Source organism: Polyodon spathula, chromosome 1 (assembly GCF_017654505.1).
Source record: "Polyodon spathula isolate WHYD16114869_AA chromosome 1, ASM1765450v1, whole genome shotgun sequence".
NCBI classification, from domain to species: Eukaryota; Metazoa; Chordata; class Actinopteri; order Acipenseriformes; family Polyodontidae; genus Polyodon; species Polyodon spathula.
In genome coordinates this window covers 61,322,559-61,339,317 of record NC_054534.1, presented here as the reverse complement: position 1 = coordinate 61,339,317, position 16,759 = coordinate 61,322,559, and the positions used below count along the sequence as shown (strand labels likewise).

General features: G+C 37.4%; 1 protein-coding gene across 3 annotated transcripts in view; it reads left to right on the top strand.

Moving 5' to 3' along the window:
• The window catches only part of LOC121320546 (storkhead-box protein 2-like), a 91,064-nt gene that overhangs the window by 62,089 nt on the left and 12,216 nt on the right, over nt 1–16,759 (top strand). For all 3 annotated transcript variants that reach the window (XM_041258960.1, XM_041258969.1, XM_041258978.1), the window contains exon 2: nt 7,211–7,363. In XM_041258960.1, the coding sequence (XP_041114894.1) occupies nt 7,211–7,363 (153 nt within the window). The remainder of the gene's footprint in view (nt 1–7,210; nt 7,364–16,759) is intronic.

The following is a 16,759-nucleotide window of genomic DNA, read 5'->3' as shown; positions in this document are numbered from 1 at the left end:
GCTGCTTTTTTTAACCAGTATGCTGCCATTTAAATTTTTTTTTTTTTTTTTTGAAGAAGAATCTGCAGCCTTCATTTTCTTGTTTTTTCTAATTTTAGATGTAGGACGGTAACGGATATATATATATATATATATATATATATATATAGAATATATAATATATATATATATATGTGTGGGTGTGCGTGCATGGGGTGAAGTTTCAAACAATGTTAGAGGAATGTTTTTTTAAAAAATTGTGTTTGGTGGTTGCAAAGGTTGCAAATGTACATTTATGCTGTGGCCACAATTGTTTGTGATTTCTATGTGCTTGTCTGCAGAGTTTAGCTCGTTTATGCTAAAAATACGTTCACCTGTTTCTGGATGTTTATTCATGTTGTTGTGCCACTGTGGCAGGAAACTTGTGACACTTTCAGATCGGTGCTCTGCCTCTTTAAATGTCTTCATTGAAACAACTTAAAAAATAAGAGCTTGCATATCGCTCGGTGTAAGGCAGGTTGGTTTTGTGATTCTCATGCCATGTTCACAGCAAACCCAAATCTGTAATGAGATTCTGAAGTCAGTCAGTTTGCTACCACTCATCATCAGATGGCATTCACATGAAGTATGTGTGACTTTAAGCAAAGGCTTTTCTTGCCTATCTATTTTTCTAAATCTTAGAATCTGACGCTGTACAAATCTAAATGCTTTAAATGAAGGGGTACTATAAATATAAGTATTGTGTGCACCTTTTGTAACATTTAGTGAGCTATTTTAATGGGATAGGACTAGGGCAAATATTAAAAGACAAACAAGGCCTTTAGTGTTTTAGTGTGTATGGCAATCCATAAACATAGTCCCCATGAACTGTGACCCAGTTAGGTCACTGCAGACATGTTTACTGTATTGCATAGAAATAACCCCTATTATCATAACCCATATAGCCCAGGTCAGTACCTGTAGTTCAATACGGTTGTGATTTGTTTTACTGTGATCTATCAACTTCTGTTTCTCTTTATTACAATTTGAACTATTCAATTAACTATAAATACAGTATTCACACAATCTCTATACCATAAATACACATCACCTCCATATGATCACTGTACTAAAATAAATTTCAGCAGCGTTTCAGGTGTGTGTGTCCGAAATAGACCACAAAAACCAAACACAAGGGATCCTCGGGATACAGTGTTAAACGTCCCCGCATGTCGCTACAACTATTTATCATACCTGTCATTTTTCTTTTCATTGTTAACATCCTGACAATGTTTCTACTTATAACCTTAAAGTCTGTTTCAAAGGTTTTTTTTCAAAGTGTCCACTCTAAATCACTGCAGGATAAATAAAATAAAATAAAAACATCACAACAAGTGCTCTGGCTTTTCTGTTCCACCACATCAGGGATAGCTGTGTTACTTATCTGATGGTGTGGGCAATAATCCTTACACTATCAGTGCACTAGAGAGGCCATTTTTAAAGGAGCCTTGCAACAGGCTTTAAAGTTATAAGTGTAAAAAGTTGTCAAGATGTTAACAATGAAAATAAAAATTACAGGTGTGTTATTTAAACAGCTGTAGCAAAACGTGGGGACATATAATGCTATAATTTTCGGAACCCCACTACTTACTCTTTGAAAACAAAAAAACATGCTTAAACTAATTAAATTTAATTAACTAATTTTCGCACACTGCAATAACCGTGGGCAGGAAATTCTAGTGAAATCTGGAGTTACTAAAGGAGAATACCACAAGAGTGACCAGTTGGAATGCAAAAAAAAAAAAAGAGGCATCGCTGGAGCAAGGGAGTTAAACAAGCAAAGAAGGTTCAACACATCTGTCAGGTTATCAGAGGTCATCAGGTGCCATGACATACAGGACCAAATCAACCAAGAGCCATTGATTGGATTTAGATGACCATGACACACACACACACACACACACACACACACACACACACATATATATATATCGGGTAACTCGATTGGTGGATAATTCGACACCTTTGCTTAATTCGACAGACAGTCTTGGTCCCAGATTTTCTCCATATAAAATATATGCATCCTGCCTCTTTTCATTTTTTAATTTGACAGCATGCTTTACTCGTAACTTCGCACTTATTACCGGTACTGAAGGGATAAAAACTATTAAAAAGACTAGTGGATAAGTCGACACCTGAACTTCTAGAGCCTCCTATCAAACTGGATAAAGCCATCACTGCACTGAACACGGTTCAGGTGTACAAGACAATAACTAAAAGTTTAGTCACTAGTTTGTGCACAGTTGGTTGGATTGTTTTCGTAAAAAATAACACTGTAGGTATTTTATTAATTAATATTTCAGTCGAACTATACGAGTTGTACTGAGTTTGTACTGTAGTTGATTGGTTCACTGCAGTTATTTCAACTGTTTTCATAAAAAATAAGTGTAAATACTGTAATACTGTAAACGTGTGAGTTCTGTTACTTAGATGCAGGTTAATGCCATGGCTCATGTAACCTCGGATAAGTCAACACTAAATAGCATCCTAGTGGGATGTCGAGTTAACCAAGGCCGAGTTATATATATTCTGAACAGTATAAAATAAGAAATGACAATGAATTGTAAAATGAAAATTAGTTAAGCAGTATTTAAGACGTAGATGTCATTAGGTAAGCAAATTACATAGTATTATGTTAAAGTGTATTAAATCGATTGATTACAGCAGGGGTTTTCAACCGGTGGTATAAATACACCTGGAGGTACTTCTAAGGGTCATAGGAGGTAAGCAGGAAAAAATAAAAATTAAAGTAAAATAAAATAATGATCTTGAATTGATTTTTTTTACGGGATTAAATATTATCGCTAAAGCCCCGTAAATAAATATAACATTTTTGTTTAGCAGCTCAAAGGTTACAGTCTGTAGTTTCAAAATTATCATCCATCTGTACGCATGCATGATTTCCACTGAGCGGATTTCCACTCTGATATTAGGGTGGATGAAGCAGACGTCTGCCTATGGAGAGCTCTGCTCAGTGTGCCGTGTGCCACTCAAGAACTTGGCAGTTTTCAGCTCGTTAATCAGTGAATCACAATCTTTACAATTTTTACAACAAGTGTAAATGTTCCGGTAAACATAAATAACAATCACAGTACTGATACTTTGACAGTTTTTGTGTTATTTATTAGGTGAGGCTGCATTTATGTTGAATTTGTTTTCAGTGTTTAGTATTGTACATACAGATTATCCTGGTGTTGTTTCTCAAGTCAGAAATTGAGACATTTCTTACCTGCAAAAGAAAAACAAAGGAAGAAAGCATCAAAAATTACAGGAAGAGCAACGCGACGGACAGTTATACAGAGTCCCTTTTTTAATAATTTTTACGTTGGCTTTTATAAAGAGTTTATCATTGTTAACTGTTATGTTTTTTTCTTAAGGTTAATGTTTTTGATGTTGTAAACATTTTAAATGGCACACATAATTATGCTGAGATGGGAAGTAAATGGTAGCATGGTAAAAGTGAAACTATTTTGGATTATTTATGGTAACTTTGCCGAACAGAAAGCGAATATGTATGTTTCCGAAAAGATTCCAAAGTTTGATTCTGTGCATCTAAAGACTTGGATGTTCTGTCCTAAACCAGCAGTTTGTCAGTCCAAAGCTGTTGTGACAGAAATTATATATTATGTAAACAGGGAAACATGTATTTGTTAATCACATTTTTCTACCTTTTATTGCAACTGTGGTACCATTCAGTAGAGCAAAAATTGTAAACAGGGAATTTGAATCTAAATACTGTGCCTGGAATTATTAGAATTTATGAACTAAAGTCATAAAATTCAAACATCTAACCATGCACATGAGCCTCTAGTGCGTTTTTCTAACCCGCAGTTTCATTGTCCAACCCACCTAAGTTCACCTTCTTTTGACTTCATTTGGTCAGGTGACTCGGCAGCAATTTATTAGGTGTAATTTAGTAAAATATTTACACAAGTGTGTGTGGGGAAGGGGGTGGAGGAGTAAGCATATACTGATAATTGTCATTGTGTTTCTAGTGGACATGACATATTAAGTTGCTTTATATATATATATTATATATTATATATATATATATATATATATATATATATATATATATAATATAATAACAGACTGATATATATTTAAAATCTGATGCTACCTTTTTTCCAATTCACAAAAGATATGTGCACAAATCTCAAAGTTTGCTGTTGGCTTTGCTGTAAATGCACAACACACAAGTCATTAGGGTTAAGTCATTCTTGATGTGATAGTATAGAATTAAACAAAGTAAGTACACCTGTGACTGTGTCATTCAAGCATTCCAATGTCAGTACAACAAGTTTGGAGATGAACCAGTGTGCCAGTAACAATGTACAATTACTTCCAGATCTTCTCCAATTAAACTAGGAGGTAGCTACTGATGTTTATAGAAATCTTTTTTTAAATTTTTTTAATTATTGTTATTTTCTCAGCAAGGCATGAGAGATGTACAAAACAAGTTATAGGCATTGGTGTAACTCAATACTTGAGTTGTACACAAAAATGTTTACACTGTATCAACAAATGCTATTTTTATATGCCCCAAATATGGGCATGTACAATGTCAATTATATATATATATATATATATATATATATATATATTATATATATATATAATATAGTATATATATATATAATATATATATTTGCTGAGCAAAATTGCCTATTGAAAGCAAAATAGTACCCCAATTAATTTATTGTATTCTTTTCTTTTGCACTCTTTGGACAAAATGTTGGCAAAATTTTCATCCTGGTTTTGAACTCTAGAAGCTGTTTATCTGTTGTACTTTTGTTCGCAAAGAATTTCTTTGGTATGATTTTATTCTTAATTTGCATATGCTGGGCCATTTATAAACTGTGGAATGAAACCAAACGGATACTACGTGCATCAATTCAAAGGACCTTTTGGCGAACGTACTATCCTTGTGGCACATTCAGATAAAAGTTCCTCCTCTATAACTATGCTAACTATCTTACTGTACATGTATTTCGTTTTTGAACACAGATGAATTGATCAGCAATGCTTACACTCTACTTGATATAAAAATAAAAGCAGGCAACTTTTCATAAGCAGTGATTTCAGGGTGTTTTGCAGAGAAGAAACAATCTGTTCACACTTGTGTTAATGGGTTGTTCTGAAAATGGGGAGAGGAGAGTGTTATTGGGTTGAGATTTACTATAAGCTTCAGAAGAGTATTGACTTTTAAACTAGCGATGGAAAACAACTTTTTCTTAGCAATTTTAAGACGTGCTTTATGTATGCAGTAGTGCTGTATGGGATGGTTTACAGTGTTCACCTTATCATTTCCAAAGTGTAATTCAGTCCTCACAGTTCACAGTTCAAGTTTTCCCATTGTGCTGCTTTGTTATGGCTGAATCTACATTGTGGGACGTCATCTTGCTCCTCCTGCAACAGAATGCGGCACCTCAATCTTAAGCTGAGCCCTCTGTTGCGGGAGATGCCTGATTCTCTGTAACGCATTGCTACGGTACCCCACAGTGCAGGACGGCGAGCCTTAACAGCTCAGCCCAGTAGGGGACCCTTACTCATAGTCCAAGGGGTGGGCTTAAACATGGAGGAATACAATCACTACCATGTGAAAAATGGAAAGCTTCTGAGAGAAAAAGTGTAGCCTATAGTGTCCTGGAAAAGGTTTTGGACCACCCTTGTTGGTTTGTGGTGCTTTATTCCCTGGTACACCACTCAGACCACTTGCTTACTAAATATATTGGTCAATATTGCTATGAGTAGATAATCACCCCATCTTCAAAAACAGGTACAAGATTTAATAAAATATCCATCTGCTACTAGAATATTTGTTCTTAATCAGATATTTGTTCTTAATCATCCCTCAAAAATGGGTTTCTGCATTGATAACTGCCAGGGCTTGCAGTTACTGTTAGAGTGGGCAAGAGCTATATGCTGCTGCGATTTTCAATTGCCTGTGCTTCACTTATGTCTTTGGTGATTGTGCACGGCTGTAGACACTTAAGACGGTGTTGAATGTGATGTGCTTCTACGTAATACAAGTATATAGAGGGTGTATAAAATCAGGGTGCCACGATCAGGTTACATTTTATACTTCAATTTATTTACTTTGTGTCTCTACTACATTTCTATAGTTTATCCTTCTGAGGTTTCTACTTTATCTTGTTATATTTCTCAAAGGTACATTTAAACAAGATGAAGCTCCACCCACAAACCAGAATACCAGAATGCTTCGCTCTGGGACATTCTCCTGCTATTACCTGCATTAATATATCTTCAAGCACTGTTATAACTCAGGGAAACAAAGCAAAGATTTAAAAAGGAGGATTGTTTTGTTTTTCTGCCAGACTTTTTGTTATACATTTTTCAAGGGACAGCTATAGGGTTAAAGGGTAAAAATAAAATAAATAAAAGCATGAATGGCAGTGTGCTCGCCTCTTTGAATTTTTTAAAAACTATTCAACGGAATCTAGTAACTGCTTGCACCCCTCAGCAGAATTGTAAGTCAAACATCTCTGTTTGCTCTCTAAGACCTAAACAGAGCAATTTAAATGCAATACATATAACAGAGGAAATTCCATTATGAGTCAGCAAAAATGTTCGCTGACTACACTACATTCCGTAACATACCCCTCAGTGCACATAATTTGAATGCCAGTTTCTTCGCATTCAATGCCAGTTTCTTCACATTCAATAAAGGTAATTTCAGCTGCTGGCACTCAAGCTTCCTCCCTCTTTGGAGCAAGCCTGGTTGTCAATCTGTGAATTACAGTTAGCATTCATGCAACTCCCTGCAGCACCAGAGGTCATCCGCAAGTTTTGCTAAGGAGAAGAGAAACAGATTATGTAAAAAGAAAATGGTGGTTTTGCTTATAAAAGTTTACAGTAAGCACTTACAAAACTGGAAAGTATTGTAACAAAACATGCATACAGTATGCAAAACCTTATGAATACTTTACCTTTTACTTTCTTCCCTCTGAATGAATTTCATGTCAACATGCCTTTTCACTTACAACTGTATTATTGTTATGTAGCAATTGTATAATTCTGTTGTATTAGGATGTATGTTTTCTTTTTGACACTTGAGTGCATGAGACAAGCTGTAACCCAGAAATGACTGAAGCAGCTAATTATGGCAAGTTTGTGTGACAGGTACCTAAGCAACAGTCATTTAAATAGCAATATCTTTGCTTCCCTACAGGTGATGTGTCACCCATCAGTATGTCTCCGATCAGCCAGTCACAGTTTATCCCACTGGGGGAGATCCTTTGCTTGGCCATCTCAGCAATGAACTCTGCAAGGAAACCGGTCACACAAGAGGCACTGATGGAACACCTAGCAACCACTTTTCCAGGTACTGCTCTTAATTCACTTATAAAAAATGTAATACACAGTTGTACTGTAGTATATAAGCACTTTGCTACAATATTACCTTCAAAGTTGACTACAGTATGTACTGCAGTAAGTTGTATGTAGTATAATGAACACTTTACTGTGGGATTAACTGCAGTCTTCCTCACAAAACATTTTTAAATGAATTAGAAATTGTAGTTATTGTAGCTATTATAGAGCAAAGCACACATAATGCATGTTCTGTGGCATGCACACATTTTTAGTTCTTATTGTTATCCAAAGCAGTAGTAGGTTCAAGTTTGTATTAAAAAGGTTCATTTTAGTACAAGGCCTTCTGTTAAAGGCACACTCTTAGGGATATTGTGGGCCATGAAGTTCTGCTATCACAGAATTAGGCATTGGGAATGGAATTAGGTATTTTAGGGATGGAATTTTGCAGTGTTATGTTTTCTCCTTGCAACTCCAGTTTGACAATTCATCATGTGACTTAACTCAACATGATGACTGCACCAATGAATAATAAATAATAATAATAATAATAATAATAATAATAATAAATAATAATAATAATAATAATAACAACAACAACTAGACAACATTTGCTTCCTTCACAGGGGCCTGGTTCTACCTTGCCCCATTGCTAAGTAGACTTTGCCGGCTGTCTTGGTGCGTTGGGCCTTCAAATAAATAAATAAATAAAATGGGAGTACTTTTTTTCCTTAGCAGTTTAGCCCACGCCTACCGCATCTCTTTGAGCCTGTGCTCTACTCTGGTGTATGCTGCTGCACCGGTAGTGCGGCTGCATGCAGTCCAGGTCAGGCTAATGCCCGCGCTGCGCCCCGGTGCAGCACTGTGCACTTCTCTCTGTACTGCTCTCCTGTTGCCTAACCACAGCCACTCGAGCCTGTGAATCCACCCGGCATATGCTGCGCAGTACCCTGGGTTGTTTAACTGCATGCGGGTAAGGCTAAGCGCCTGTCCTCTGTGGTTGCGCCCTCGATGCTCGGAGTCCTCTGTGCTCAGCTTCCTCAGAGCCTCAGTGCTTCGGTGCCCTCTGTGCTTCCCTGCCCTGGCACTTCAGTATTCAGGCGTTAGGTGCCCTTTACTGGAGGCTCTTACTAAGGCCCTGTTTGAGCCTATACATTCCATAGAGCTGAAATACCTCTCTATGAAGGCAGACTTTTTGTTAGCCATGACCTCCACCAAGCAGGTCAGTGAGCTACAGGCTGTGTCTGTGTACAGCCTCTGTATGCGCGTCTGGGACGACGGAAACGGTATCGTTACATATGAACCCCGCATTCCTCCCTAAGGTGGTTACAGCTTTCTACTTAAATCAGTTGATGGAGGTAGAGGCTTTCCATCCCCCTCCCTTTCCTTTGGAGGAGGATCAAAGACTAAACTCCCTCTGCCCGGTTCTGGCATTGAGATGTATTGTTCATCTGTCATGGTGTATGGACCCTGGGTCAGGCGCTGTCAAAGCAGTGGCTGTCTCACTGGATTGTGGACACAGTTTCGACTGCATATACTAATGCCTGCCTACCCCCACATGGACAGGTGGCCGAGCACTCTACCAGAGGAGTGGCTACATCATGGGCCCTCTTTAGAGGAGCCTCATTGCATGACATATGTACTGTGGCTAGCTGGGCTACCCTGCATACTTTCACCAGGTTCTACCGACTTAATGTGGCAGATCCTTCCCTCTATGCCTTCATTAGGCACAAGGGTCCTTAAGGTTGCACGCTTGCACCGCTAACCGGTTTTGCTATCTCAAGACGTCTCTCGTCTGCTCTCTTGTCTACAGGCTGATCCACTTTAGATGGTAAATACTCACTCCGACCACATCAACGCTTTCGATTTTTACATGGGAGGTATGTTAATTAGGTACCCACTAAATTTGCATAACATTCCTCATACTGTCGGAATTGGGGTTTTGCGACTGTTCTTATCCTTCCTGGACATTTTTATTTTTGTTTTGAACACAAAAAACAGTCAAAGTTAAAACCCACAAAAGCCTTCCTCGACGTTTGGAAAGGCTTTGATATTCAGGACCATTCTGTCTGGAGACAGACATCTTGTTAAATTTCACAAAAATAACAAGGCAGAACTATTTAAATTACAATCGGCTGATGCACAGCAATTAACTTGTGTAGCAATGAGTCATTTCACACTCCTACTGTAAATAGGTATTGTACATAGGATTAGTGCTGGACATTTGTTTTCTGAACTGTTGTAATATGATTAAGTGTTCCTGCTTATTTTAATGCTAGCAATGAGTCAAGTGAGGTTTTAAACATTATGACATGTAAGTGTCTTCCAGCAACAAGAGTTGGATTGAAAATCTTGACTTTGGGGGGGTACTAACTAACTATCTCATTATATTTATGCTCAAATGCCATGTTTAAATATCAATACATTGATAAAAAGTAGGGAAAACGGAATTGGTCATTTTTGAAAGAACGGAATCTGCTATTCCCCAGAATAGAAAATCTATAACCCTAAAAATTGCATTTAAAATCCAAGACGATATTCGTGTAATGCATCAGATATTAAAAAGTTCAATTAAACAGTGAAACAGAGTACAAGAGTATAAATCAGGAAAGCCTGTCTTGGAATGACTGGTGCACCTACTTTGCATGTGTTATTAGAAACCCAGCTGTCCTGTCCTTCCTAGTAAACATGTCTGCTCAGCTTCCTGTGCACATTGAGTCCCTATGCTGACAGCTGGCATGTTTATGTCCTGGGTCTTTCTTCGTAGTTTAGTCAGGGTGTTGCAGAAGATCTCCAGGCTTGGGGTTCAAAGCTTTTTATATTATAAATCATAACCTGTCTATGTGGACATGCAATTCTTGCAATTTTTTTACTTTATAATATTGATTTTAATGAGATTTTAATAACAGGTGGGGTCGTATGGCAAATCTACACGATGAAGTTTGTAATATTTCAGCATGTGAATTAAAGCAGTCTGTTATATCGAGGGTAATAAGTAAATTACTAGTGAAAACATCATGTTGTAAAGTGCAGTACAAATTGTAGAATGGCATCATGTGGGCATGGCAACTAGAACAGTATGATGTAATGGTAAGTAACATTTAACCAACCACGGTGCTTGTCACCAGGACTAGCACAGTCTGGGTTTTGCTTGTCCCAGCAGGAGTAGCCTGTCTGTGGCAGGGGGGCTGGTGGTGAGGGATTTCCATGAACTGTCAAGTAGCAAAAAAAGCTGGATGTGCTTCACTGACGGTCAATTTGGATGGCTGATGCAATACAACTTTGGTTGATACTGATGGTAAATTATACTGTGTATTTTTATTTTAATTCCAGCAGGAATGTACATGTTTTAAATGGGAAGATGAGCTATTTGTTACTTGATTTAACTGTCTGGGTAAAAAAAAGTTAACTGCAGGCAAGTACACAGCGTTCTTAGTAATGGAGTGAAATAAAGTAAGTCTTAAAGTGTTACAGGGTACCCTTTAGCGCAGTGGAGGACCAGAGTCCCTGCAGGTTTTTATTCCATCTGCACCCTAAAGTACTTTATTGGACCTAATTAGAAGCTTAATTGGTCGAATTAACTAATCTGGGGTATGGTTAGAACAAAAACCAGGATGGAAACCGTCCCTCCGTGGCCTGAGTTGTACACCACTGCTTTAGCGTTTACAACAAACACACTACTTACCATTGATGTCTCCTGTGCTAACGTATTGCTGAAATATATTTTTCAACATATCAATTGTTTTATATTGTTATTCACATACTGAATATTGGTGATAAATCAACAGTGGAATTTAGGACAAAAAAACTTCAGAAAACTTCTTCAGAATGACTCGGTAGACGGCAAAAAAAAAAAGCCACCATGAGGATTACGTCACAGTTTTGGCTGTATATCTGCCTTACTCTTCCTACATTTGTCGTTTTAAACAAGGATACATGTGCAGGGGTACAAATGTGTCACTATGGCTCTAGATGCTAGCACCAGGGTACCTTGTATAGCACCAGCAACATTCAATTCTGGCGGCAATAGACATGTTTAATTAATACAATTGGGTCAAATGTCCATTGGTGCCCGCAGCTGTATGCACTGTGCGTACCTTTGGTTTGCAAAATGCTGTCTTCATAAGTGGACTCGCATGTAATCTCGTGCAATTAGTTGAAGCGAAACAGAATTGTAGAATTGTACTGTTAGTATAAGGTTTATTATGTACATGTAGCGCGGGCATCTTAACTGAAAATGATGGCCAGATTTAAAAATATTACTGATGAAGTAGAGACATGTAAGTTTAAAATGCTGCCACAGGAAAAAAAGATGTTGAGGGATATAATCGCATACCTAGAAGAAAATGGTGAAAACAGGACAATTCATCAAATACCATTACAGCAACTCGACAACATTACCTGCAAAATGTATCTTGTCAATTTGAACAGCACACCTTCCGTGGTATACTGGGAAGCATAGACAGGTATTTTAAAGAGACACAAATATAAAAGTTCAATTTACTAAGGTAACCAAAAGGAATTCACCAAAACAAAAGAAAGTTTAGTGACGAAACAAAAGCATTTAAAAAAAAAAAAAATAACAAATAAAGTATACCAAAGTGTACAAAAAAAAGCATGTAATTGTACATTTGGTCTCGTCATTCATCTTGCCACCAGAAGCCCTTGATATTATTATTATTATTATTATTATTATTATTATTATTATTGAGATTATTGAGGTTTGTGAGCTTGTTTTCCCCCTAGTTTTAAGATTTTTAAATAAAAGATTTGTGAGCTAGTTTTCCCCCTAGTTTTTAAGTCTGTATTTCAAATAGGTTTATTTGTAGCTTTTATTATTGTTGTGGACTGTTTGGCTGTCACTGTAGTTTCTTTTCTGTCTTGATGACAGTTTGCTTTATTTATTCATTTTTAGAAAGGGAAACAGTGACGCAGTTTGATTGCAGTTTTCTAATGTGACAGTGTAGGTGCTGTGAAACTCAGGAAAGAACAGCAATGCAGCACTCTCATTGGCTGAAACACTTTACAGCATGGTGATGCAGAGTCGTTATCGGCATGAGATGGGATATTGGTGTGGTTCGGCTTTGTGTACCACAAAAGATTTCTGGGGGCACTCCTGCACCCACAGTTACCAGCAGAACACTGGGTTTGATCATTTAGCATCAGTATACTCTCTGGTGCTAAACTTTAAAAAATGTAGCACCAATTTTCAAAACTGCACCCCTGATATGGCTGATGCTTATAAGCACAGTAATATTCCTTTGGATTGCAAAATTGTACTATACACTATTTAGAGTTTGAAAAATAATGATGGTGATATTTTAGTTGTGCAGCCATTTAGTTTTAAATTGAACATTCTGAAATTGTTTACAAAAATGTAATGGATCCTTGCAGGCTATTATTTTTTGTTTATCATTCTGGTTTTGAAGTTGCGTATAAGGTCCTGTCCACACTATGCCTTTAAACCATATTAGTTCCCTTTAAACCGGCTTAAAAGTGCTAAATACAGTTAGTGTCCACAATACATAGCGTTTAATACCGTAGTGGAGAACCAGCCTCGAGATCACCTCATGGTGTAGTCCAGTTCAAAATTAGATTGCATCATAGTGTGGTTTGTCAGTAGTGTGGACACTGGAATACAAAGAACAGGCACCTCAACAGGTTGAGAATGATTACTCCTGTACCGTATACAACTTCTGAGGCTTGTTGTAAAAATGGTGGATCATGGAGCGACGTGATCAGATGCCAAAATCAAGGCATACAAAACGCATACATTATGATGAAATGTACCTTGTGTTTTTAAGACACAGCTATAATGTTCATGCTACTTTAGTGCAGACGCACTGAGCTGGATTAATTAAAACATTTTTGAGTACGGTTCTCGAAACCGGTTATGTAGTGTGGACAGGGCCTTAATCACTGGGTCCTGGAAAGGCTGTGGCAGAACTCGAGGCAGGTTCGTGTGCAGTATGGGCTTAAAATAACGTCTTTTTGTATGGTACAGTATCGTGAGACAATTAAAACTTATCTTGCTTTTTGCGTTTAACAAAAAAACATAAAAAATAAAACAGCTTACATGGTTTTTTGCTGATTTATGGTAATAAATCACTGATTCTTGAAAGTAGGGACAAAATGGGATTTGTTTTTTCTTAAAACCAAGTTGAAATTGATCAAATTTGATCATGCTTTTTAAGTAGACAATAGTATGAATTAATAATTTATGTAAAAGTTCAACCAACTGACCATGGTATTTTTTCATAAAAAACAGTTAATGTATTTGATAACAGAAATTTTTATCTACTCCTTCAGACAATATAAAAAGCATGTCATTTTGTTATTTTTTCAATCAGCTGAAAAAAAAAAAAGTGTGATATATTATTTTGGCTTTTTTTTTCAAACCAGAAAAATGCATATAAAAAAGAACCATATTAACAGGACCTCAGAATTTTAATGGACATTTTCAAATTATTTTGTCTAAAAATCTGCTTAATAGCAGTACGACTGTGTTGACATGTACTTGACAGAATTGACACAATGTCTAGTGGAGGTAACTATGCAGGAACACTTTCTCATTAACACTTAAAACTGTAGTTTATTAAGAAAGTTTAGATCAAGCTTATAAAAATGAGATGAACAAAGGAGAAAGTCAAACATTACAATTAGTGTTATTTCTTATTCAATAAGGCCACAACTGTGGTTCAGAAGCTTCTTTATATTTTAAAATAGGTAAGCTATAGTTTTGGAAGAGTAAAGTTATTGTTTCTATAGAGAGTAATACATTTTTAAAAAATGCTAAACTAGTCGTCAACTTTGGTGTAAACCAAAAATGCCAAAGAAAAAAATGTTTGAATGGATCTAGATCAGTGTGTTGGTGTCTGCTGTCTTATACAAATCAAGAGACGAGGAAAAAAAAACATGACAGCTCAAAAAATGGACAAACCTATCAAAGCCATGTTGCAGATGTTGTGACCCTAGACGTGGTCTGGTCACGAACAGTAAATATGTGGGTCCTAGCATACTACGATATACAAGACTGCAACGGCAAAAGACTGCATCTCCCAAGAGACCATGCGGGAGTTGTAGTTTATAAGGCCTTGTCACAAAGACAGCCGGAGTGGGTGACGTCCGACCAGAAACAGGAAAATAAACAGAGAGAGGGGTGGAGTTTGGTGGAGCTGAGCGAATGGTCTCACTCAGCATTTAATAATTTATACAAGCAGAAAATAAAAGGTTGCAAAGACAAAGAGACAGGAGACAGCACATTCGCCAAAACAAAAAGACAAACAAAACGGACTATACAGACAAAACACGGTGAGCTTCTATTTAACGATTATTATTATTATTATTATTATTATTATTATTATTATTATTATTATTATTAACTTTGTCTCCAATCCCGTTCTCCACTCGCCGAACACACCACCCCAAGTGGGTGAAAACATGCAGCTTTCATGCAGCTGTACCGAGACTCGATTGCTGATCAATCATTCAATTGGAGTCACGGTACAACTGCACGTGAATTAATAAAGCGCAATTCCCTGTGCTCACATATTACATTTTACTTGCACGTGAAGTGCTGTGCAATCCTCGTGCCTAAATACAAATATACATTTTAAACACTCGTGTTACACAGACCCGTTTTATATCCTCGTGTACCAATGACTATACACCAATATTAACACACAACAGATAACACAAAATACACACAGGGGCGGGCACTTTGCCACAGGCCTACAAAAATGGCTGCCGCCAGGTAAAACTACAAGTGCCAGGAGCACAAGGGATTCAGTTAAAGTAAACCAGCACAGCCACAAGTGATTAACAGGTGTTAGTTTTGTAAATGGCTGTGCTGGTTGACAATAACTTACAACTCACCTGAAAGACAGAGCACAAGAAGGTTAAATGATTTGCTCAGGGTCACACAATGAGTGGCTCCACTGGGATTTGAACCGGGCAGCTTCTGGTTATAAACCTGTTTCTTTAACCACTGGACCACACAGCCTCCTAAAAGAGATTTAAAAAAAAAAAAACTGATAAGTAGCTTAGCTACCCAGTGGGTGAGCGAGGGAAACAGTATTATCCGAAGTGACACAGGTGTTGTTTTGTTTGTTTGTGTGTGGTATTGTTTTCATTGTGAACAAGATCATGATAATACCTATGAAAACAAATTTTGTAATGAAGGTACAGATACTGCCCTGTTTTCAAATTGATAACCTTGGTTCTGTGTGGTTACTATCCGTGCTGACCAGGAGAAAGTCCGTGGCGTGACAAGCACGCTCGAGCAGGTACGTGGCTGTCACAATGTATAAAATCTTCTATAAAATCCATTACTTCTGGAGAGATGCTGTATATCTCTCTTGTGTATCTCTGCTTGCAAGAATAGGAGAGGAATTTCCAGTCAACAAGCATGTCTATGAGAGGACAGAAACAACATCTTCTACCTTTCCTTTGCTGAAAGGTAGGATGTGGGCCATGGGGGTGTAGAAATAACCCTTTCAGGTCTTGATGTTCGACATCTATCATGATGACTTTAGCTAACCACCAGTGACTGTCATAAATGAGTGCTAGCCAGTCTTCAGATTGCAGGCTGTTGAGAGTCAGTTCTGTGGTTCTTCTATCTGGACCATTCAGAGGGTTTTCATCTACTTCCTCCATCAGCTGAGCCAAAGGGCTCACTTTCTTGGCCTCAGAGACTTCCTTATTTTCAGTCATACAAAGAGACGCATCTGTAGTTAAACTTGGTTTAATTCTGATGTCCTCTGAGTATACTTGCAAACTTGTGCAACCTGGATTTAAACAATGGCAGAGAGATTGCTTGTGGCAGAAACATGACAGTATTCTGTGGTCTAACAGATTTCCATCAGGGACAACTTGGTGAACTTTCTTGGTTGATGGCAAAGTTTGAAGATTTGAAGGCAGAAGTCAGTCAAATGTATAAATGGCACTTTCCTTAACATAGTAGAGTTGAATAGATCGCAGACTGATTGAGACCTTTCAAATAAGACTTTCGCACTTGACACAGCATTCTTCTTAAGAACAAGGCTGTCAGCTGTTCTTTTCATGGTCCCTCCAAATCCATAAGGAGCTCCTTTTCCTTTTTGCAGTTGGAAAAAATTCCAAGTGGCTGTTTTAAACCCCAATGTAGGTGGAACAAGAGAAAGAAAACAGACATTGTTCTTATTCTTGTATTGCTTACTTGGACCATATGACCAGAAATTCACTGTTTCAATATTTGGATGTTTACCGCAGATGCTTTTTAATAACGATTCCATATATTCCCAGATTGATGCTGCATCCTGATGTTTGGATTCTATAGCTGTACAAAAACCTGACTTCTTCTCATTCTTTGTGTAGTACATCCCAGTGTGCAAGTTTAATTGAGGCCGGTTGTGTCCAAAATGAGCTGCCT